General features: G+C 42.9%; 1 protein-coding gene across 1 annotated transcript in view; it reads left to right on the top strand.

The window, feature by feature from the left end:
• The window catches only part of ZGRF1 (zinc finger GRF-type containing 1), a 59,581-nt gene extending 40,118 nt beyond the window's left edge, over positions 1-19,463 (top strand). Inside the window, 3 exon segments of the mRNA XM_065597436.1 lie at positions 3,192-3,453; positions 8,684-8,826; positions 19,057-19,463. Of these exon segments, the coding sequence (XP_065453508.1) occupies positions 3,192-3,453; positions 8,684-8,826; positions 19,057-19,077 (426 nt within the window). The 3' untranslated portion in view covers positions 19,078-19,463.
• The last annotated feature ends 4,281 nt before the right edge of the window (positions 19,464-23,744 follow it).

Here is a 23,744-nt window from a genome sequence, read left to right as displayed (position 1 = left end):
GCCTGGCAGTAAATGAGAATATTAATATAAAAGGCATCACAGAAACTTTGTGGAATGAGGAGAATCACTGGCACACAGTAATAGCATGCGACAAAATATATAGGAATGACAGAGTAGGTTTTGCACGTAGGGGAGTTGCACTATACGCAGGGCCGGCTCCAGGCACCAGTGGAGGAAGCACGTGCCTGGGGCGGCATTCTGTCCATTCTTGGGGCGGCACAGTCTGAGCGGCTTTTTTTTTTTTTTTTTGGCGCTTGGGGCAGCAAAAATGGTAGAGCTGGCCCTGACTATAAGTGAAAGAAAGCATTAATTCAAATATAATAATAAAATCAACAAATCAAACTACACCATAGAATCTCTATGGATATGAATTCCATGTTTGAACAATAAGAGTATAACAGTAGGAATATACTACTAATCACCTGACCAGGATGGTGAAATGCTGAGGGAGATTAGAGAGGCTACAACGGCAGAAAACTCAGAAATAATTAGGATTTTCAACTATCCTCATATTGACTGGGTATGTTGTCTCAGGAATGGATGCAGAGATAGAATTTCTAGACAACATAAATGAGTGCTTCTTGGAACAGCTTGTCCTGAAGGCCACAAGGGAAGAGGCAATTTTTTTGATTTAGTCCTAAAGTACATTAGAAGCCTGCTAAACAGTCAATGGGGGCCACTGGATGATTGAGATGCTAAAGGAGCACTCAAGGAAAACTTGTGGAGAAGCTAATTGAATTCTTTGCATGAGTCTTCACTGCAGAGGATGTGGGGGAGATTCACACACCAGAGCCATTCTTTTTAGGTGACAAATCTGAGGAACTGTCCCAGATTGAGGGGTCAATAGAGGAGGTTTTGGAACAAATTGATAAATTCACCAGTAATAAATCACCAGAAACAGATGGTAATCACCCAAGAGTTCTGAAGGAACTCAAATATGAAATTGCAGAATGACTAATATAATGGTGATGTTTAAAACTGGCTCCAGAGGCTGGTAAGCATGACAGGCTGGTAAACCTAATTTCAGTACCAAGCAAATGTGGTTAAAATTATAGTAAAGAACAGAATTATCAGACACACAGATGACCACAGTATGTTGGGAAAAAGTCAACACTGCTTTTCTAAAGGGAAATTATGCCTCAGTCTATTAGAATTATTTTAGTATGTCAACAAGCAAGCATGTGGGCAATGGTGATCCAGTTGATATAATATACTGAAAACCTTTGTCAAGGCCCCTCACCAAAGGCTCTTAAGCAAACTAAGCAGTCATGGGATAAGAGGGAAGGTCCTGTCATAGATCAATAACTGGTTAAAAGATAGGAAACAAAGGGGAGGAATAAATTGTCAGTTTTCACAGTGGAGAGAGGTAAATAGAAGGGTTCCCCCAAGGATCTGTACTGGGACCTGTGCTATTCAACATATTAATAAATGATCTGGAAAATGGGATGAACAGTGAGGTGGCAAAATTTGCAGAGAATACAAAACTACTCAAAACTGCTAAGTCCAAAAAGACTGCAAAGAGTTACAAAGGGATCTCATGACACTGAGTGACTGGGCAACAAAATGGCAGATGGAATTAATGTTGATAAGTGCAAAGTAATTTACATTGGAAAAAATAATCCAACTATGCATACAAAATGATGGGGTCTAAATTAGCTCAAGAAAGAGATCTTGGAGTCATTGTGGATAGTTCTCTGAAAACATTTGTTCAGTGTGCAGCAGCAGTCAAAAAAGCTAGCAATGCTAGAAACCATTAGGAAAGGGATAGGTAATAAAACAGAAAATATCATGATACCAATATCTAAATCCATTGTACGCCCACACCTTGAATACAGTGTGCAGTTCTGGTCACCTTGTCTCATTAAAAAGAGACATTAGAATTGGAACAAGTACAGAAAAGGGCAACAAAAGTGATTAGAGGTATGGAACAGCTTTCCTATGAGGAGAGATTTAAAAGACTGACTGTTCAGCTTAGAAAAGAGATGACAAAGGGAGGAAGTGATAGAGGTCTATAAAATCATGAATGGTGTGGAGAAAGTTACAGGAAAGTGTTATTTACCCCTTCATATAACACTACAACTGGGGATCACTTGATTAAATTAATAAACAGTAGGTGTAAAACAAAGGGAAATACTTCTTCGCACAGTCAGCCTGTGGAACTTTATTGCCGGGGATGTTGTGATGGCCACAAGTATAACGGGGATCAAAAAAGAATTAGAAAAGTTCGTGGAGGATAGGTTCCTCAGTGGCTATTAGCTAAGATGTTCAGGTACCCAACCCCATGCTCTGAGTGTTCCTAAACCTTCACCTGCCAGAAGCTGGGACTGGACAACTGAAATTGCCCTGTTCTGTTCAGTCCCTCTAAAGCAGCTTGCACTGGCCAATCTCAGAGGACAGGATACTGACCCTGTATGGCTGTCCTTAAGAAGTTGCAATAAAGCATTTTTCTTCATAATTTAAGTTTCTATTCTTTATTAAAAATTGTGAATGTGTATATAGTTCTGTTTCTTCCAAAAGAACAAATCTTGTGATAAACGGTCTTTCTTTGAATTGAGCAATCTGGATTATTTCCTGGTGGACTCAAAAGTGAAGAAGGAGCGCTAAACAACATTTGATCATAGATAGATCAAAGTTTGCATTTACTTTGCTGTTAAACACATTTACAGCAATTTGCATAACTTTGCTAATAGACAAATCAGAAGGATTGTGTTAATTCATACAGCTGAGATTCACGGAGGTTCATTCCCACTGCCCAGCGTAATCAGGGTTATAGAAAACTGACTGATAATACATCAGAACCTCTCTAATTTTAATTAATGGATGGGAAGCCCATTGTGAATTGATGTATATGCCAGGAACGGAATCATTGTGTCTAACATGATGCTCTCTATTTAGCAAATGAGGATTTGTATGTCATATGTACCTGTCACTCTGTCCTCACAAAGTCTTATGTAGGGCTCTCCGGTTGCCAGGAAGGAACGCTGTCCCTCATTAGATGTATGGATGTTGTGTCAGGGATAGACTCAGTGCAAAATTTTGTGTTTACACTTGATGGAGGTACTCCTGTAATATATAATCAACAGAGTTGCTAGTCTGTTTAATGTATTTTTATTGGAGATATGAGTGAGTGTGACTATGTAACTAGTATATTTAGAAACCAATGACTCTTCACCATCTTCATTTGTCCACAGATTTCTAATTTACTTAGTGCTGTCCACTCGGATGCTCTTGAGATTAAAGCTGTCCAAGTGTCTACTGTAGATGCATTCCAAGGAGCAGAAAAGGAAATCATTGTTTTGTCATGTGTGAGAACAAGACAAGTTGGGTTCATAGACTCAGAAAAGAGAATGAATGTGGCTCTGACAAGAGGAAAAAGGCATTTGTTGATTGTGGGAAATCTAGCCTGTTTGAGTCAGAACAAACTATGGGGACGCGTAATTCACCACTGTGAAGGTAAAAATTAATATTTTTTATTTTAAAACCACCTCCTATTTGGAATAGGTTTTTTTCTGGCTGTAATAAAACTATATTGCATCTTATTTAAATGTCTACCCTATAGCTTATCTGCAAACAGTTACTGGTGCTTAGCAGCCTGTAATCAGCGTGTGAGTATGAGGCTGCTCTTTCTTTTCCTGATATCATCAGGTAGCCAACAAGTTAAAAAAAAGAGTATTAACAGCCAGCTCCTCTAATGAAGCAGCTCCCATCTTCTCATTGGTCTTCTCTACCCCTATAACAATCAGATCACTCAGTCAAGTCAGGTGAAAAGAGGAAGTGAAATCGTCAAGAAGTGAGGTCCACCAAACAGCCCAGCGCCAGGCAACCCTCATAGCCTATGGATGTACAGCTGAAACCCAGCACAAGGTATAATATGGGTAGGGGCCTGAAGTCCTTACAGACCCTGCAGTTCAAACCTCAGCCCTGTCCACCTCTTGAATTTGACCTTTCAGCCATCAGTCCCTCCTCTCAGCTCTCTCTTATCAATACAGGGACTTACACTTGTCCATCTTCCCTCCCTTACTCACTGAAATCTCTCCTTTTGGCAACTAAAGCTCTTCTCCACTCCAACACAACAAGCAGCATAATTAGAGCTAGAACTTGCAGCTTTCCTCTTTGGTTATATTTCCCGTCTTCCCTCTAAAACTTTTTTTCAAAATCTACAGTCAGGGAATTAGTAATGAAAAGGGAGCTTCCTACCCAAGAGTCTACTCCAGTTCCTTGGGGGGGGGGGGGTCAGAGGAAGAGGAAGAGGGTCATAAAGAAGGAGCCCCACCCTCCTGTGGACATGGAGACTGTAAGACAGTTTGTCACAGAGGAATCAGAAGTTCTGGTAGATAGAAGCATTTTTTTCTGGCATGGATCGCTCTATGAAAGACACCATGGACCAGGTGCCCAGGAAGTGATTACATCCAGAGGGAAAAATCTAGAGAGTGTTTCCCCTCTCCAGGAATATATGGAATAAACCAAAGGAATTCTGGGAGAAGTCAAATGCCAAAATTTCAATCCCTAAAGCAATCTAAAGGCTATCCCAGAAATATCTGGGATTCTAGTGAATATTCACCTGAGTCACAAAGCCACCTTGGTGGCTAAGGGTTCCACTTCCCTAAATGATCCTTGTTTCTGGAAGCTAATGGATAGTTTTTGGGGAAACCCTCAACTCCTTGGTGAGAATATTTCTTGCCAGCTCAGTGATGTTCTGCTGCTTCCAAATTTTGGATTGGATGGATGCCCTTCATGTGACTGCGACCATTCAACACCATCTGAGGAGCAAGTGGAATACTGTTCGTTTCACCTCACCCTGCAACATGGGATGATGAGCAGATGCTGCAGAACTAGCTGTTCCAGCTCTGTGCCAGCAGTGCGTTCCCCCCTTTGTCAGGGATAGTCTTCGGCTGCCTGCCAACATTACAATGAAATCTAGTTTGTTTATTTAACAAGGCATAGAGTAACAAGTAGAAGTATTGGGAAAAAGTGGTTACATATAAAATAGTAACATGCATTCTAGAGCCTACGCTTAATTGACAAGATGCTCTCAAGATATGAGAATATTACTCACCCAAAATCCTTGCAGCCCTTTACAGCCAGGCTGGCTGTAACTCTCCTTTCATCAGACACAAACACTCTGTTTGCCACCTCGCTGAAGGATCAAGGGTATCTCTCTGCCCTCCAAGATGTACCAGACCAATTCTTTGTCTTTATTCATAAACAGGACACCCCCCTCCTGTTTATTCCTGTAGATTTCCTCTCTTGTACATTTTGATGTCTTTCAGTTTGAACCTGGCTCAGTATCCAAATAGGCATGCAGTGTGAGGCAGACAATATACAAATGGCCAGCCAGGGAGATAGGTGTCCTACCTGAATGGAACATTTCTGAAATTTGTCATCTCCTGTGAGCTGCCTTAACTCTAAGACTTTAAGAACATAATTTTCTATATAGACACATAACACCTAAAATATTATCTATACATACATTTCACAGTGATTATGATGACCAGTGGAGACCTCACATGCCACCCTTTGGTGAACAATTATGCAGCTATTGGATCCAGGGGATTCTTATAAAGCCCTTGGCACCCTGTGTGCCCTCTGCCAATTAGCATCAAGGGCTCCCTGGGTCAGACTTTCCTCCTGCGACTCATTTTTGTTGTTAAGGGGCTACACATCTTAATGAATACATCTTCTGCATCCTCTTGGCTAATCCTTCACAGGTCCCTCCTTCCTACAACATATACACTTTGGGAAACACTGTTGTAGGTCTTCATTATACTTCCCCTCCTTTCTTACATGTTTTGAGCTGTGAAATATTTAAAGATAAATGAAGACAGTTGGCAGTTTTTCAAAGAGACTTTATTAAGGGCACAAGTGCAAACTATTCCACTGCGTAGGAAAGATCGGAAGTATGGCAAGAGACCATCCTGACTTAACCAGGAGATCTTCCATGATCTAAAACTCAAAAAAGAGTCCTACAAAAAGTGGAAACTCGGTCAAATTACAAAGGATAAATATAAACAAACACCACAAGGGACAAAATTAGAAAAGCCAAGGCACAAAACGAGATCAAACTAGCTAGGGACATAAAAGGAAACAAGAAAATATTCTACAGATACATTAGAAGCAAGAAGACGACCAAGGACAGGGTAGGCCCGTTACTCAATGACGGGGGAAAGACAATAACAGAAAGTGTGGAAATGGCAGAGATACTTAATGACTTCTTTGTTTCGGTTTTCACCAAGAAGGTTGGTGGGGATTGGATGTCTAACATAGTGAATGCCAGTGAAAATGAGGTAAAATCAGAAATTCTGATCAAGTCAAAAATTACTTAGACAAGTTAGATGTCTTCAAGTCACCAGGACCTGATGAAATGCATCATAGAATACTCAAGGAGCTGACTGAGGAGATAGCTGAGTCATTAGCAATAATCTTTGAAAAGTCATGGAAAACAGGAGACAATCCAGAAGATGGGCACTATATTTGCCCTTTTCCAATCTATAAAAAGGGAAATAAGGACAACCTGGGGAATTACAGACCAGTCAGATTAACTTCTGTACCCAGAAAGATAATTAAACAATCAATTTGCAAACACCTAGAAGATAATAAGGTGATAAATAACAGTCAGCATGGATTTGTCAAGAACAAATTGTTTCAAACCAACCTGATAGCTTTCTTTGACAGGGTAACAAGCCTTGTGGATAGGGGGGAAGTGGTAGATGTGGTATATCTTGACTTTAGTAAGGCTTTTGATACTATCTCGCATGACATTCTCATAAACAAACTAGGGAATTACAACCTAGGTGGAGCTACTATAAGGTGGGTGCATAACTGGTTGGAAAATCGTTCCCAGAGAGTAGTTATCAGTGGTTCACAGTCATGCTGGAGAGACATAACAAGTGGGGTCCTGCCGGGATCAATTCTGGGTCCAGTTCTGTTCAATATCTTCATCAATGATTTAGATAATGACATAGGGATACACTTATAAAGTTTGTGGATGATACCAAGCTGGGAGGGGTTGCAAGTGCTTTGGAGGATAGGATTAAAATTCAAAATGATCTGGACAAACTGGAGAAATGGTCTGAAGTAAATAGGATGAAATTCAATAAGGACAAATGCAAAGTACTCCACTTAAGAAGGAACAATCAATCAGTTGCACATATACAAAATGGGAAGTGACTGCCTAGGAAGAAGTACTGCGAAAAGGGATCTGGGGGTCATAGTGGATCACAAGCTAAATATGAGTCAACAGTGTAATGCTGTTGCAAAAAAAGCAAACATCATTCTGAGATGTATTAGCAGGAGTATTGTAAGCAAGACATGAGAAGTAATTCTTCCGCTCTACTCCATGCTCATTAGGCCTCAACTAGAGTATTGTGTCCAGTTCTGGGCGCCACATTTCAGGAAAGATGTGGACAAATTGGAGAAAGTCCAGAGAAGAGCAACAAAAATGATTAAAGGTCTAGAAAACATGACCTATGAGGGAAGATTGAAAAAAATTGGGTTTGTTTAGTCTGGAGAAGAGAAAACTGAGAGGGACACAACTGTTTTCAAGTACATAAAAGATTGTTACAAGGAGGAGGGAGAAAAATTGTTGTTCTTAACCTCTGAGGATAGGACAAGAAGCAATGGGCTTAAATTGCAGCAAGGGCGGTTTAGGTTGGACGCTAGGAAAAACTTCCTAATTGTCAGAGTTGTTAAGCACTGGAATAAATTGCCTAGGGAGATTGTGGAATCTCCATCATTGGGGATTTTTAAGAGCAGGTTGGACAAACACCTGTCAGGGATGGTCTAGATAATACTTCGTCCTGCCTTGAGTGCAGGGCACTGGACTAGATGACCTCTCGAGGTCCCTTCCAGTTCTGTGATTCTGTGTTGACGTCTGAAATATCATTGGCATCTGAGTTAGTCCCAATAAAATAAAGGAGGCGGTTCACACCTCAAAGCTATTGTTTCAGGCTCTCTGCAAACTCAGGCAGACATTACTGAATCAGTTATAGGCCATGTTTACACTATGGGGACTATAGTGGCATAACAACATGATAGCTATGCCAGCATAACTCCGGTAGTGTAGATGCAGCCTACAGCAATGGAAAGGGTTTTTGCTGTCTCTGTAGGAATATCACCTCCTAGATGACGGTAACTAGGTCAACTGAAACATTCTTCCATCGATTTTGCTGTGTGTCCTCCAGGGGTTGGGTTAGCATAGCTACAGCACTCCGATGGGGATTTTTCACACCCCTGAGCACCATAGACCAGGCCATATTCCCATTCTCATGTCTTTAAAGTTCCCCTTGGAACCATAACAGCCAGAGACTTTTTTAAATGAAAACTGAGACTCTAAAGTACAACTGACACTCTCAGGTAGCCTTTTGTACATCCATATGTGGGGCACACTGCACACCTTGAGAAACAGTGAGTTATCATGTTAGGAAGTGCTACAGGTAGGAGCTGCTGCAAGAGAAGAGTTGGATGCCAAAGCTCTACCCACTAAATTAGTTAACTGCCTGTTGACATTAGAGGAAGAGCCCCATTGATTTATAATGGTTAGGCTCCCCACAGAAATCCAGTTTTCAAGGTTAGAGAAACATTTCCTTTTGGTGTGTTTGGGAATTAGATATTTTCATCATGACAATATGATTATATGATGGATGTTGCAAAATAAGATGTAATTGTCCTGTATGACTGCTTATAGGAAGAGAGAATGGATTGCAACATGTAAGCCAGTATGAGCAACAACTGAACAACATTCTTAAATATTACTTGGAGAAAAAGAAAGAAGAAGAAAAGAATAAGCAAAAGAAAGAAATCAAAAAATCTCTTTCACAGCAGGAAAAGGTATAGAAATTATGTACTTTTCTATGTAACACCAAAGAATATTTTAAAATAGATAGTATAATATAATAAATAAGCACTTGTAACATATAATTTTGTTATATCCCAGTGCCTGGATACCTCTATATTTACTCCATATATGCACCACTAAAATAAGTACATCTAATTGCTTGATAACTGAAGTCCTTAAATTTAAGAGCACTGTAACTTGCATTGTGTCTCTCTCATAACTCCCTGGTTTAGATGATAGATCTAATTTAAAAATGCTCTGGGAGTGATCCCGGGAATTACAGGCCAGTAGTAAGTCTTTATCTATACCTGCAAATTGGTTGAAACAATAATTACAAACAGAATAATAAAACACCTGGAACATTAGATATGGTCTAACCAGCACAGTTTCTGCAAAGAAAATTTTGTCTCAGTAATCTATTAGAATTCTTTGAATATGTCAGTGAGTAGTGGACAGAAGAGAAAAGTTGACACTTACTTTAGATTTTCAAAAGGCCTATGACAATCTCTCAGATTTTTAGATACTACTCAAAAACTAAGTAGTTTTAGAAGAAAAATAGAGGCAGGAAACAAAAAGTAGGAATAAATCTATTAATAGTCGCAAAAGATTCATACAAGAGTGCCTCAAGGTTCTGTACTAGGTCCAGTGTTGTTTAATATATTTAATAACAATCAAGAAAGGGAGAGTTGAAGCAGCGAGGTAGCAAAATTTTCAGACCACACAAAATGTTATGTGCTAATCAAGTCCAAGGAAAACAGAGAACTCCATAGTGACCTACCATAGGTAGGTGAATGGGCAACACAATGGCAGATGAAATTCAGTGTTGATAATTGAAAAGTAATGCACATTGGAAGAGGAAATTTGAATTACTCATACACCATACAGGTTCTAAATTAACTATTAGCTCAGGAAAGGGACATGAGCATAATTGTGGACAGCTCAATGAGACCTTTACTCAATGTGCAGCTGCAGTCCGAAAAAAATAAAAAACAAATAAGATGTTAGGATGCATGAGGAATGGAATGAAGAATAAGATGGAAAATATTATCATGACATTATGTGAAGTAGTGGTACCGCTTCCTCCGGAATACTGTGTGCAGTAGTGGCCATCCCATCTCAAACAACATATCACAGAATTATAAGGATCTCTCCAGCTCCAGGCAAAAATCTGCAGCTCCACTGCTCTGGAGCTGCTCCGCGCTCCAGCTCCGGGCTCTGCTCCAACGCCCTGGCTCAGAGAAAGTTATGGGAATGATTAAGGCTATGGAGGAAGCCTCTGTGGAAGGTAGAAATTCCACCTTATACAGTAACTCCTCACTTAAAGTCGTCCCGGTTAACGTTGTTTCATTGTTACATTGCTGATCAATTAGGGAACATGCTCGTTTAAAGTTGTGCAATGCTCCCTTCTAACGTCGTTTGGCAGCCGCCTGGTTTGTCTACTGCTTGCAGGAAGAGCAGCCTGTTGCAGCTAACTGGTGGGGGCTTGGAACCAGGGTGGACCGGAAGCCCCCTTATCAGCTCCCCCTACAGCTCCCTGCTCCCCTAAGTTCCCTGTGCTGCAGCTGCCCAGCAGGCTAGCAATTGCAGCTGTCCCTCCCCCCACTGCCATGTGCTGCTTCTGCCCTCTGCCTTGGAGCTTCTCCCTAAGCCTCCTGCTTGCTGTGCTGGGGGGAGGGAAGGAAGAGGGGGTCCCCCTCCCCCCTGCTCCTGCACCCCGCTTACCCCATCTTCCATTGAGCAGGGGGGACACACCAGGGCTCAGGACAGAGGGAGCTTGCAGCAGCTGCTGTCTCAGCAAGCTGATCTAATTAACAAGGGAGTGTACTTAAAGGGGAAATGCACATATCTCCCTCATTCCTGCTGCCTTGCAGAGTGAGTGAGTTAACCATCAAGGACTCAGCCAATTGCTAGTTCATCATTTAGCAGTAAGGGAAATATCCCACCCTCTGACTCCTCCACCTCAACCAAGCTTCACAATCATCCTCACCGTGTACCAGTATTAAATTGTTTGTTTAAAACTTATACTGTGTGTGTATAAAATATAGGCTTTTGTCTGGTGAAAAAAATTTCCCTGGAACCTAACCCCCTCATTTACATTAATTCTTATGGGGAAATTGGATTCGCTTAACATCGTTTCGCTTAAAGTCACATTTTTCAGGAACATAACTACAACGTTAAGTGAGGAGTTACTGTAGTGTCTAATAAAGTAATTAATAGAGGACCATGTTGCTGTCCTACAGACTCAGTGGAAGCATAGGCTCTTTTATCATAGACTTTGTGGAGTGTCCCTTGATTCTATCAGGAACAAGTGCTCTTGATGCATTGTACGACTCTGCAAAGCATAACTCGATCCATCTGACCAGAGATAGTTTGGCTACCTGGAACCATTGGCACTTCAGATGAAAGGAGATGAACAAAGAGCCCGATCTTATTGTCAGTTTGATTTGCTTGATAGCTCCTTAGGGATCTACAAACATCCTGATTATGCCACGTTTTTTTGTAAGATGCTCTGGCTTTGGACAGAATAATGGGAGGATGCCTTAATGTGAGGCATGAAAAGAGGAGGTCACCTTTGGCAAGGAAGGTTATGTGAATCTTAATACCACCTTGTGATCAGTGTGTGGATAAAGCTGCCAACTCTGAGGCCTGGTCTACACTATGAGTTTAATTCGAATTTAGCAGCGTTAAATCGAATTAACCCTGCACCCATCCACACAACGAAGCCTTTTATTTCGAAATAAAGGGCTCTTAAAATCGATTTCTGTACTCCTCCCTGACAAGCGGAGTAGCGCCAAAATCGATATTGTCGTTTCGAATTAGGGTTAGTGTGGCCGCAATTCGATGGTAATGGCCTCCGGGAGCTATCTGACAGTGCACCATTGTGACCGCTCTGGACAGCAATCTGAACTCGGATACACTGGCCAGGTAGACAGGAAAAGCCCCGCAAACTTTTGAATTCCATTTCCTGTTTGCCCAGCACAGGAGAGCATAGGTGACCACAGAGAGCTCATCAGCACAGATAACCATGCAGGCCGATAATCGAAAAAGAGCACCAGCATGGACTGTACAGGAAGTACTGGATCTGATCGCTATATGGGGAGAGGAGTCAGTGCTAGCAGAACTTCGTTCGAAAAGACGAAATGCCAAAACTTTTGAAAAAATCTCCAAGGGCATGATGGAGAGAGGCCACAATAGGGACTCAGAGCAGTGCCGCGTGAAAGTCAAGGAGCTCAGATAAGCCTATCAGAAAACAAAGGAGGCAAACGGTCGCTCCAGGTCAGAGCCGCAGACATGCCGCTTCTACGTTGAGCTGCATGCAATTCTAGGGTGGGGGCCGACACCATTACCCCACCTCTGACGGTGGATTCCGAGGCGGAGGTAATCTCATCAGCCACACCTGAGGATTCTGCGGACGGGGAGGAGGAGGAGGACGAGCTTGCGGAGAGCACCCAGCACTCTGTTCTCCCCAACAGCCAGGATCTTTTTCTCAGCCTTACTGAAGTACCTTCCCAAGTCAGTACCCAAGACCATGGCCCCATGGAAGGGACCTCAGGTGAGTTTACCTTTTAAAATATAAAACATGGTTTAAAAGCAAGCGTTTTTTAATGATTAATTTGCCCTGAGGACTTGGGATGCATTCATGGCCAGTACAACTACTGGAAAAGTCTGTTAACGTGTCTGGGGATGGAGCGGAAATCCTCCAGGGACATCTCCATGAAGCTCTCCTGGAGGTACTCCAAAAGCCTTTACAGAAGGTTTCTGGGCAGTGCAGCCTTATTCCGTCCTCCATGGTAGGACACTTGACCACGCCATGCTAGTAGCAAGTAATCTGGTATCATTGCATGACAAAGCCTGGCAGCATATGGTCCCGGTGTTTGCTGACATTCAAGCAACATCTGTTCTTTATCTCGCTGTGTAATCCTCAGGAGAGTGATATCGCTTATGGTAACCTGGTTGAAATACGGGAATTTAATTAAGGCGACAGAGATGGCCATTCCTACTGGGCTGTTTGCCTGTGGCTGAAAAGAAATCCTTCCCTGCAGTTAGCCAAGCGCACAGGGTGTGTGTGGGACGGGGAATTGGCGCTTCCCTGATACCAGCCACGCGGTTGGGGGAGGGGTACAGCGATCATCCCAGATAATTCATGGCGGGTGGGAGGGGCGGGGGGGTTAGTTTGGTTTCTGCAGGGATCTTCCCTGATACCAGCCATGCGGTGGGGGGAGGGATAAAGCGATCATCCCAGAGAATTGGATGGGCGGGGGGAGGTTTAGTTTGTTTTCTGCTGCTGAAGGTTAACAGGAAAACCGCAGCAGTCAACGGGCTTTGCTTGGTATGTGGGAAAGGAGGGCGCAGAAGCCGAAAGACAATGGCTTGCCATGGCCACATGCAAGCCGAATTCTGTTGCCCGGACCTGCGTCTGTGATCTCTAACACCAAAGCCACAGGCACTCGATATTAAGATGGAAAATGTGACCTTGTACTGAAATCACATGTGCTATGTAATGTGAAGTGTTGAAAGAGTATAAGCATTGTTCTGTAAAATGTATCATTTTAAAAATTTCTCTCCATTTTTTCATCCCTCCAGCAGCTGCAAATTTTTCAACCTTCCCTCCTCTGTCCCGAAGGCTATCTCAGATAAGGCGGCGGAGAAAGAGGACGCGAAACAAGATGTTCTCGGGACGAGATGTTCTCGGAAATAATGGAATGCACCTGCAATGAAAGAGCTCATTTGAATGAGTGGAAGGACACGGTATCTAAGTACAGGAAAGATGCCAGTGAACATGAGGTCATGAGGGACGCTCGAGATGAGAGGTGGCAGGCTGCAACACTGGGGCTGCTGCGTGATCAAACCGATATGCTCTGGCATCTGGTGGAGCTTCAGGAACGGCAACAGGATAACAGACTGCCGCTGCAGCCGCTGTATAACCTCCCTCCCCCCCTCACCATGTTCCATAGCCTCCTCACCCAGACGTGTAAGAACGCGGGGTGGGGGAGGCTCCATGCACCCTCCCACTCAACCCCAGTGGACAAAAGGCTGTCATTATATTGAATTTTTTCAGTGGCCTTTTACTTCCCTCCTATCCTCCTCCCAAACCTCACCCAGGTTACCTTGTCGGTTCTCTCCCTATGTTTATAATCAATTAATAAAGAATACATGATTTTTAAACGATAGTGACTTTATTTCCTTTAAAAGCAAGCTGTGATTTAAGGGGGGAGGGTAGTTTGCTTACAGGGAATGAGTCAATCAAGGGGGCGGGTTTTCAACAAACAGAACTTTCACACCTTAGCCTGGCCAGTCATGAAACTGGTTTTCAAAGCTTCTCTGATGCGCAGCGCTTCCTGGTGTGATCTTCTAATCGCCCTGGTGTCTGGCTGCACATAATCAGCAGCCAGGCGATTTGCCTCAGCCTCCCACCCCACCATAAAGGTCTCCCCCTTACCCTCTCAGAGATTGTGGAACACACAGTAAGCAGCAATAACAATGGGGATATTGGCTTGGCTGAGGTCTGACCGAGTCAGTAACGAGTGCCGGCGACCTTTTAAATGGCCAAATGCACATTCTACCACCATTCTGCACTTGCTCAGCCTGTAGTTGAACAGCTCCTGACTCCTGTCCAGGCTGCCTGTGTATGGCTTCATGAGCCATGGCATTAAGGGGTAGGCTGGGTCCCCAAGGATAACTATAGGCATTTCAACATCCCCAACGGTTATTTTCTGGTCCGGGAAGTAAGTCCCTTGCTGCAGCCGTTTAAACAGAGTAGTGTTCCTGAAGACGTGAGCATCATGAACCCTTCCCGGCCAGCCCACGTTCATGTTGGTGAAACGTCCCTTGTGATCCACAAGTGCTTGCAGCACCATTGAAAAGTACCCCTTGCATTTTATGTATTGGGTACCCTGGTGCTCTGGTGCCAAGATAGGGATATGGGTTCCATCTATCACCACACCACAGTTAGGGAATCCTACTGCAGCAAAGCCATCCACTATGACCTGCACATTTCCCAGAGTCACTACCTTTTGTAGCAGCAGCTCAGTGATTGCTTTGGCTACTTGCATCACAGCAGCCCCCACAGTAGATTTGCCCACTCCAAATTGATTCCTGACTGACCGGTAGCTGTCTGGCGTTGCAAGCTTCCACAGGGTTATCGCCACTCGCTTCTCAACTGTGAGGGCTGCTCTGATCTTGGTATTCTGGCGCTTCAGGGCAGGGGAAAGCAAGTCACAAAGTTCCATGAAAATGCCCTTACGCATGCGAAAGTTTTGCAGCCACTGGGAATCGTCCCACACCTGCAACACTATGCGGTCCCACCAGTCTGTGCTTGTTTCCTGGGCCCAGAATCGGCGTTCCACGGCTATAACCTGCTCCATTAACAGCATGATCTCCAAAGCGCCGTGGCCCGCGGTTTGATAGAATTCCATGTTCTCATCACTCTCGCCTCCGCGCTGCTGTAGCCTACTCCTCGCAGCCTGGTTTTGCACGTTCTGGTTCAGCATAAACTGCACAATAATGCGCAAGGTGTTTACAATGTTCATTACTGCTGTCTTGAGCTGAGCGGGCTCCATGCTTGCCGTGGTATGGCGTCTGCACTGTTCGCCCCGGAAAAAGGCACAAAACGGTTGTCTGCCGTTGCTTCCCTGGAGAGGGGGGAGGATGTACACAGAACCACCCGCGACAATGTTTTTGGCCCCATCAGGCATTGGGATCTCAACCCAGAATTCCAATGGGCGGAGGAGACTGCGGGAACTATGGGATAGCTACCCACAGTGCAACGCTCCGGAAATCGATGCTAGCCCCGGTACATGGACGCACACCGCCGAATTAATGTGCTTAGTGTGGCCGCATACATTCGACTTTATACAATCTGTTTCCAAAATTCGAATTATATAAATTCGGATTAATCCCGTACTGTAGACATACCCTGAAACTCATCTAACAGATGTGATAGTGACCAGAAATAGGATCAATAGAAGGGAGTGACCGATGTCAATAGTTCAAAAAGGTGGGTGAGGGCTTTCAGCAACAGTGGTAGGTCCCATTTAGGAAAGATTGGTTAGATCTGCAGTCAGACCAATCTGATAGTCCAGAGAAATCTGGATACTTGAGGATTCCCTGCCAAGGAATCAAGGGCCCTGTATGTAAGATACTACTTATGGCTGACATCTGATACACTGTGGTGCATGGCTAAAGTCATCTGTCCATACAGTCCTGAAGAAAGTCCAGAAGAGCTGAGATGGCAGGGTCCTTGAGTTTTTTGTTTTCAGCTATATCTTGTCCCGACAAAGGAGTAAGCCTTTACTGATAAATCCTTTCTGGAAGAGAGAAGAGTCCCAATCTCTTTGGTAGATAGTCTGAGTAGACTGCCTGGATGGAGAATAGGTGAAGAATAACCAGTCTTACCGGTAGATGCAGTGGGGGTTCTAATGCCAAGAAAACCCCAGTCTACTCAACCAGTATGGAGATAGAACTATCACCTTTTGCTGCTTCTCACCTTATCTTCTGAATTCCCTTCCCTAGAAGTAGAAGAGGTGGGACTGTGTAAAGCAGGTCCTGTGGCTATCTGTGTGAGAGAGCATCCGTCCCCAGGGACCTGGCATCTGCTTCCCTGGTATGAAGTACATTGTCGACGTTCTGTTCTTCTGACTAGCAAACAGATTGACATCTCAGAGGTCATATTTCTGTAAAATCAGGTTGACAATGTCCTGATTTATACACCATTCTGAGCTGTTGACTGCATGTCTGCTAAGCCATCTGCCTTCTGATTCTGTTCTCTCTTCATGTATATTTGTCTTATGGAAAATATGTTCTTCTGTGCCCATTTCATTATCTCCATTGCTTCTACATGTAGAAAAGAGCTCCAACTTCCCCCTTGGTTGTTGAGATAAGCCACAGGGTAGTGTTGTCTGACAGGAACAAAATGTGGTCACCCTAGAGGTGTCTCTGGAACCTTCATAGGGCAGCTATGAAGCTCCTAAAGGTTACTTTCTATAGACCTCCAAGTGCCCTGTGCTGTTCTGTGCCCCTGGTGTGCTCCTCACCCCATCAGGCATCTCATGTGTGTAGCTGTGAGTCTGGAAGGAATATTGAAAGACCCCTGCAGATGTTCTCTGGGATTGTCCACCATTTGAGTCCAGTACCTGGCTTGGAACCATGATCCTGTATACACTACAGTGAATGGTCCCCTCCTTTAAAAAGAAATGCCTGGAGACACCTGATATAGGATTTTGCCTATGGGGTAATTCTTATACACAAAACCAGAAGGCCCAGTAGCTGGGGGCACTGAGTTATGGATGGTCTTGTGTTCCTTACTAATATAGATATCAAGTTTTGGATTTTCTAGAATCTGTCTAATGATGGGTACACTTTGCCCCATGTATTGTTGATACTCCTGATCAATTTCAGCCTTTTTAAAAACCTGAAAATAAGAAATAATTTTACCCTAAATCAGACAATTTGTATAGGGATTGGAGGGTGAAGAAGGACTCGTGTTTTCAAACAAATTGTAACACTGACATATATTTAGCTTATCAAAGAGAAGAGTAAGGGGGTGACTTGATTACAGCCTATAACTACCTACATGGGGAACCAGTTATTGCTGTGGGATGCTCAAATAGCCATGTCAGCAAACTACAGCCATTCCCATTTACAAATGGTCACAAGATTATACCCTATCCTATCCAACACAGGTCTAACTTTGGTTATCTGTGTATGTGTGACCTCCAGGCTTAATTATTGCCACTTGTATCTAGGAATGAAGCCATGCACCCTGAAAAATCTCCTGCTGGTTTGGCAACACACAGGATTTTTAGTGTGAAGCAGCAATTCAAATTATTATGTCAAATTTTGTATATACTCTTATAGTGGTCATAGCAATTAATAGAAGTTTTAAAGTATGTTTTCCTAGTTTTAAATACATTCCCGGTAATTTAATCTAGCACTAAGAGTAATCACAGTGGTAAGAGTAAGAGGGCAAAATGAAATACACACTGAAAATAGGACTCAAGTTATTGGTGACCTGAGCCATTGTTTAGGACTAACTGAGGGGGAAATGTACCTAATGGAGAGAAAATATGCTGTGCCCCAATATCTCCAGCAATATCTCATGGCTATATAGTTAATGGAGAAAAAGAAAACATCCGTCTCTCACACATGATGTGTTTTATGCTACTTGCCACACACAGAGGTTGGACTGGGTGCTCAAATAACATAGTGATGGGTATAGTACAAAATAGGTTCTATAGATCCAAGAAGTCCTTTCCAGCCTTACCCGATTCTGTAGTTGAGATGTTAAATACTTATTGAAAAGGGAATCTTTTAAGTTAAAAGTTAAGATGGTATATTCACAGACCATACATTAATGCAGTGTCTTCTCCTCTCCTATTGCCCTTATTTTAATTACCTATAGTTATGTGCATCCATATGTGTCCTTGACTATCAGGAGTTGGTGTGATAAAAGCATTTTTCCTGTAGCCATGCTGGAAAATTTAAGATATTACTGCCATCATTCCAGGCTCTAAATACCAGGGAACAAACCATAGCCACCACCTGAATCTATTACATGTGCTGGCAGCCCATCATGAATAATAACATAGGATGGAGTGCTTCTTTACTTTGGGCCAACTCTTGCTTCCAGTGACTTCAAAGGGATTTTTGCTATGATTTAATAAGTGGTTGTTTCACAATCTGATTATCTCAACTTCTTTATGGGCCAGATTATGATACCCTTACTCACATTAAATTGCACCTTTGTTTCCAGTGGGACCACTTGTGGAGTGAAGTGTTAATCATTGTGACTGAGGATACAAGAATGTAACTTAATGTGGTTTTGGTGTGTGGATAAACATTTTACACACTATTTCAAACAATAATAAAAACGAAAGTGTTTTCACTCTCTGAGAATATGGGTTCTTTCAGCCAATCCTACATTTTGGCCAAGTTTTTATAAAGAGAAAAATGCTTTTTTCCCGTTTACTTATTAAAAATAACCTTTGAAAAGTATTTAATTGATCTTTAGAATTACATCATCGTTTAGCATGGCCTGTCTTAGAAGAATTCTTACTTGGCTTACTTGCAAATCCATTAATATAAGACACTGAAGCTTTTTTTAATTTTTTTCCTTCATGAGTAAATGAAACACTCCGTGACTTCCCTTAAAAATAAAATCTTTGAGAATTTAAAAAGAAGTATGTGTCTTTAGCCACCCACAAATACTTATTCTTTCTTTTCAGGGCTGCTGTCCACCTGAATGATATGAATACAACTTCATAGCATGCTATTCCATGACAGAGCTGAATGTAAAAGAGGAAACCTGTACATGAGACAAGAAGTCTGGAAACTAACCAGAACAGCCCTTATAAAATGACCAAAAAACAACCAGAGAAGCCTCTTGTAGCTTATTGAAAATATATTTTATCAGAGAATATGTCTAGGCCCCAGGTCTAAGAATGTTTTGTATTGAAAGTGTTAGTTGTTTGGAAATTTTGCTTAGTTAAGATATTCAAGCCATTCATTCTAGTTTCTGAAACAACTTGAAACCAGTAACCAGTATTTCTTGTATATCACGTAGAAAGCTTGGTTTTGCAATGTGATTTTATATAATACGCATGTGTTGTTCATTGTACTTGTAAGTTCTTCCAGAGCCTAAAAATGATCTTGTGATAAAATAAAGATTGTCCACTAGGTGGTGCCAGTGCACTCTTTCTTTCCGCTAGACCAATCTGAATAACTATCCTTTTGAACTATCAAAGGTTTAATAAAGAAAGGTAGTGAAGAAAGAACATTTGAATAATCACACGACATCAGTACAGCTAATGACTTAAATCTGATGCAAGTCTGCTGCCAGCAGAAGCTGAAGTGCTGTTCTTTGTGTGTGAAGAAACAGAACTGCATTACACAGCCTAAACTTTGCAGCTATCCATTTTCTTAAATTTTAGAGAGACCGAGCACTTCTCGCTATCATATTTGATACGTGTTTGTAGCCCAAGTAGTGATTGAAAACATTAATAAGTGAAGTGTGGAAGAAGAAGAAACAGTAGATGACTGAATAGCTCCTTTAAATTACTGCTGACACCTCTGTTACAGCTCCCTAAAATCTCAATCAACAATCCATTAGAACTCAACAGGAGTAAAACTAAATCCTCGTTTAAGTGTATTTATCCGATCTCTTTTCACTCTTTCAAATGCTAAATCCATTTCAGCATATGCCCCTTCTTTCTCTCGCCTTTCTCTAAAGACTGGCAGCCTATACTACTCTTGTAAATATGAAAGATGCTAATCATATGACATATCACGTCTCAGTCGGAGCCTGGAATAAAGCCTTGAGATTTGGGATCATTGCCTCCAGACAACAGCTTCATCAGCCGGAAAGTTGGTTTTTTTCTCCTTTCCTTCAACTCTCAATCCCTTCTTTGTCTGGGGGAAAATGCAGCCAACTCGAGCCACCCTGGCCATATGGTTCACTCTGTATTTTCTTAGTTGAATTCAGAATTGTTTCTGTGACTTGCGAAGGTGGGTGTTTTTTTAAGTGTGTATAAAGACATAGAAGGAGCTGCTTGCGCTGGGACTGCTTTGCAGCGCCACTGCATGTTCTTCACGTGTTTATTTCACACCTTCCTTCTCCAGCCAACTAATTGCTATTACTTTCTCCTCGACTCTGCCAGGGCCCAACATATAAAAGCAAATAGCGCATCCTTGGCTAGAACACTAACCGAACCGATTCCACCCAGCTTAGCTTTCCCTTTTAATGGCTGAAAATACCGTCTTAGATTTTTTTTTTCAGGGCTGCGAGTGCACAATGCCAACATGCTCCTATTTGAATGTGTGGCAAGAGTGTAAAATAATACACGTTTCTCAGCAGATCCTTTTTGAAAAAAATGGCTTGGGCAAGAGACGCCCAGAAGTATGTGTAATAAGGAAGGATGGCTTTTAAGATCTGTATATATTAGGAGCTGAATGAGGTTGGTGCGCTCACGTTTGGATAGCCCCCTGCCAAATTTTCTTTCTCTCTCTCCTTACACAAACCCCCAAAAGGCCCTTTCACCAAATCATTACATTCTACAGAGGTGGTCAAGCTAGCCCTGCTTTTCATGCGTTTGAGAAAGAAAAGGGTCCTTGAAGTTTAGAAGATGCCCAAGGAAAACTCCTTGAATGACATCAAAAGAATGAGTTTCCATAGCTGTTGAAGCACGAGAGCTGTGTAGCTGCACAAAGGCGGGCTGGGGCAGTGGGACTGTCCCACTGCTCTATCCCAGCACAATTGGGTCACTGAAATAGGGAATTAATTACCATTGGAGAGTGGGCAGCCCATTCACCACTGGCTGAGTTTTATTAAACGCCAATATAAATAACAAAACAACTCTTGTGGCTGCACTATTCCTACACGCCAAAGGAAGGATTATGTTGGGGATTAACATCTTAAAGTCTATGAGACTTTCTGACTCAAGGCTCGAAGCTGGTAATCGTATTTGTCTCCTGGTTCAGCGATTAGTGCTCGCTCGCTCTCGCACCTTCGCCTGGATGGCCAATGTCCCTTTTGCAGGCACCGGGTTTTTCACACAATCGGCTGTTCTTTTGCCCAGATCTATAGAAAATAATAAGAAAACTGAAGCATGTTCACGCGGGCTCCGGCGTCTTCTCTTCTTCATGGGAAAGGAGGGGACCGGCAGCTTTTTTCACAGCACGCAGACACCCTTTGGGGGAGACGGAGGGGGGGCATGGGGCTAAAAATCACTCCGCAGGCCTGCACCTGCCATGCAAATCTGGAAGGGAACAATCGGCCTAAAACGGGGGCACAGCCCCACCGGTGGGCTCTGTGCTAGAGGGAAAAGACGCCTTGAAGCCACAGGGACAAGGAGGGCTCAGGGTGAAACCCAACCAATGCATTAATCTGGCCCGCTGCTTCATTTCCACAGACAGGAAAGGAGGAGGAAAGCGAGTCTTTGGGATTGGGTGGGGGGGCACTGTAACACACAGAAGGGTGGGGGGTGCCCCGGGCTGACGCTCTCAGCACCCGCAATGCCAACAGGAACTGAGTGTCTGCCCTCGCCCCCAACCACTACCCCCCACAGGAGGAGAGGGGCCGAGAACCGCAGCTAAGTGCCATGGGCTGGCAGCCCCTCACCCTGGCCAGCCCCTTCCTGCAAGCCGCAGCACGTGCAGAGAGCGCCCTAGGTTTTAGCCACAGTACCGCAACATCCAAACACACTCTTGTTCTCCCTCCCGTGAGCACACATGCCCTGTCCCCAGCTCAGGGCCCCGGTCACCTGGCGCAGCAGCGAGCCGTTCATGCTCGCTCGCAACTTGTGAGGTCGAAGCGTGGATGGGCTGGAGCCAAAGGTCCCTCAGCAACACCTACCCTAAACTTTTAGGACTTTTGGGTCGCCTCAGAGTTCAAGCTTCTTATAAGGAACAAAGCCTTTCTAAAGATCTCTCTCACTCACTCACACGCCAGCTCAGTGCCCTTTATTTCTGGGCTGTGTGATGAGCTTAAATCATTGTGCTCCTGTTTCTTGATCACTGCCTGCTTTGGGCTTTTGTTCCTGCAAAGGAGGCTTGAGCCTGGCAAAGGGGCTGAAGCTGAACAGTTTGACCCTTTGGGGACAGTTCATGCAGTGGACAGTAGGCGATACTTCTTTTCCACCCCCCTGGTGCTATTCAGCGCTCTTTGCATAACAGTTCAGCTTCGTTTCATTCGGCCAATTTTTAGACCACACAAGTGCCTCTTGAATTTAGCTACGTTAAAAGAGTGCTAGAAAGCCTAGCTTAGCACATTGGTCTTTGGTCACGTTTGGCTCAAAATCGAGACCGAACTGAAATAGCTTTTTGCCATCTCGACCTGGCTAAGTTGCTGAACAAGTAGGAGGCTGGGTTAAAAGCAACTAGTTTGAAAAACATACGGTCATGCACTTTCCAGTCACTCTTATTGCAACATTTTATGTCCCCAGTATCTTATTGCAGTGTTTTATGTTTAAATCACGCAACTGAAATTGTTTTGCTATGAAGTTTCTTTCCTCCAAACTTTTCTTTCCCTGTAGCCTCTCCCATAACTATTTGTTTCTGTCAACTAGACACAATGGAGAAAAATTGGGGTTGGACATTTTAAAGGGCCCTTTGATTTGTAATTGTTCTAACAAAACCCCAGTACTGTCCATGTCCAGTCTATCACTTTTTATACCAGTGACAAATTTAAATAAATCTCGGTAAATGAGGATGTGGGAGGGAATCCAGAAATGTGGAACAACAGAGAGTAGGTGACTCTAGTCTGCATTGAAGATTTTTCATAAGGTAGAGAGGAAACTAAGGGCTGTTGCATGGAGTTTCTCTTGGTTTTACTCTTGCATATGGTTAAGAAAGCATGTAGATTTTCCATACTTCTGATGAACAATATTAAAAATATTCATTTAAATCACTTGCCAGATTCGCAGACACTTTCCATTCAGTCCACTAAATTTAGTAACACTTTTGATTTGCAATAAACCAGTCAATATTTTACTCAACTTAAGGGAGCATGTACAAGGACTGTATAGGAAGTCTTTCACCGGTACCTGAAACTGTATGTATGTGTATTACATTCAATTGAATTTAAATATAAAACATTTAGAAGGTGACATTAACGCTCAGATTTGGTTTCAGCACTAAAACATGAAAGCTAAAATAACAATGATAAAAAGTATTTTTCACAAAGAAATTCGGGCACACTCATTATGAAAGACCAAATCACGTAGAATCTGGAAATATATCTGTTGAATATGAAGTTAAATGAGCTGCATTGAGATTTAAGTAAGTACAGTATCTCTGTGTGTGGTATGTGTAATGGTATCAACATCTAGTTTTTAGGTTTCTCTATGCTTATTATTAGATGTGGGGGGTTTCCTCCCTCCCAAGTTGCAATAATCGTGTTTACAACAATATTCATAGA

This window comes from Chrysemys picta, chromosome 5 (genome assembly GCF_011386835.1).
Source record: "Chrysemys picta bellii isolate R12L10 chromosome 5, ASM1138683v2, whole genome shotgun sequence".
Classification (NCBI taxonomy): Eukaryota; Metazoa; Chordata; order Testudines; family Emydidae; genus Chrysemys; species Chrysemys picta.
The sequence above is the reverse complement of the archived record's forward strand: the minus strand, read 5'-3'. Positions and strand labels throughout refer to the sequence as shown.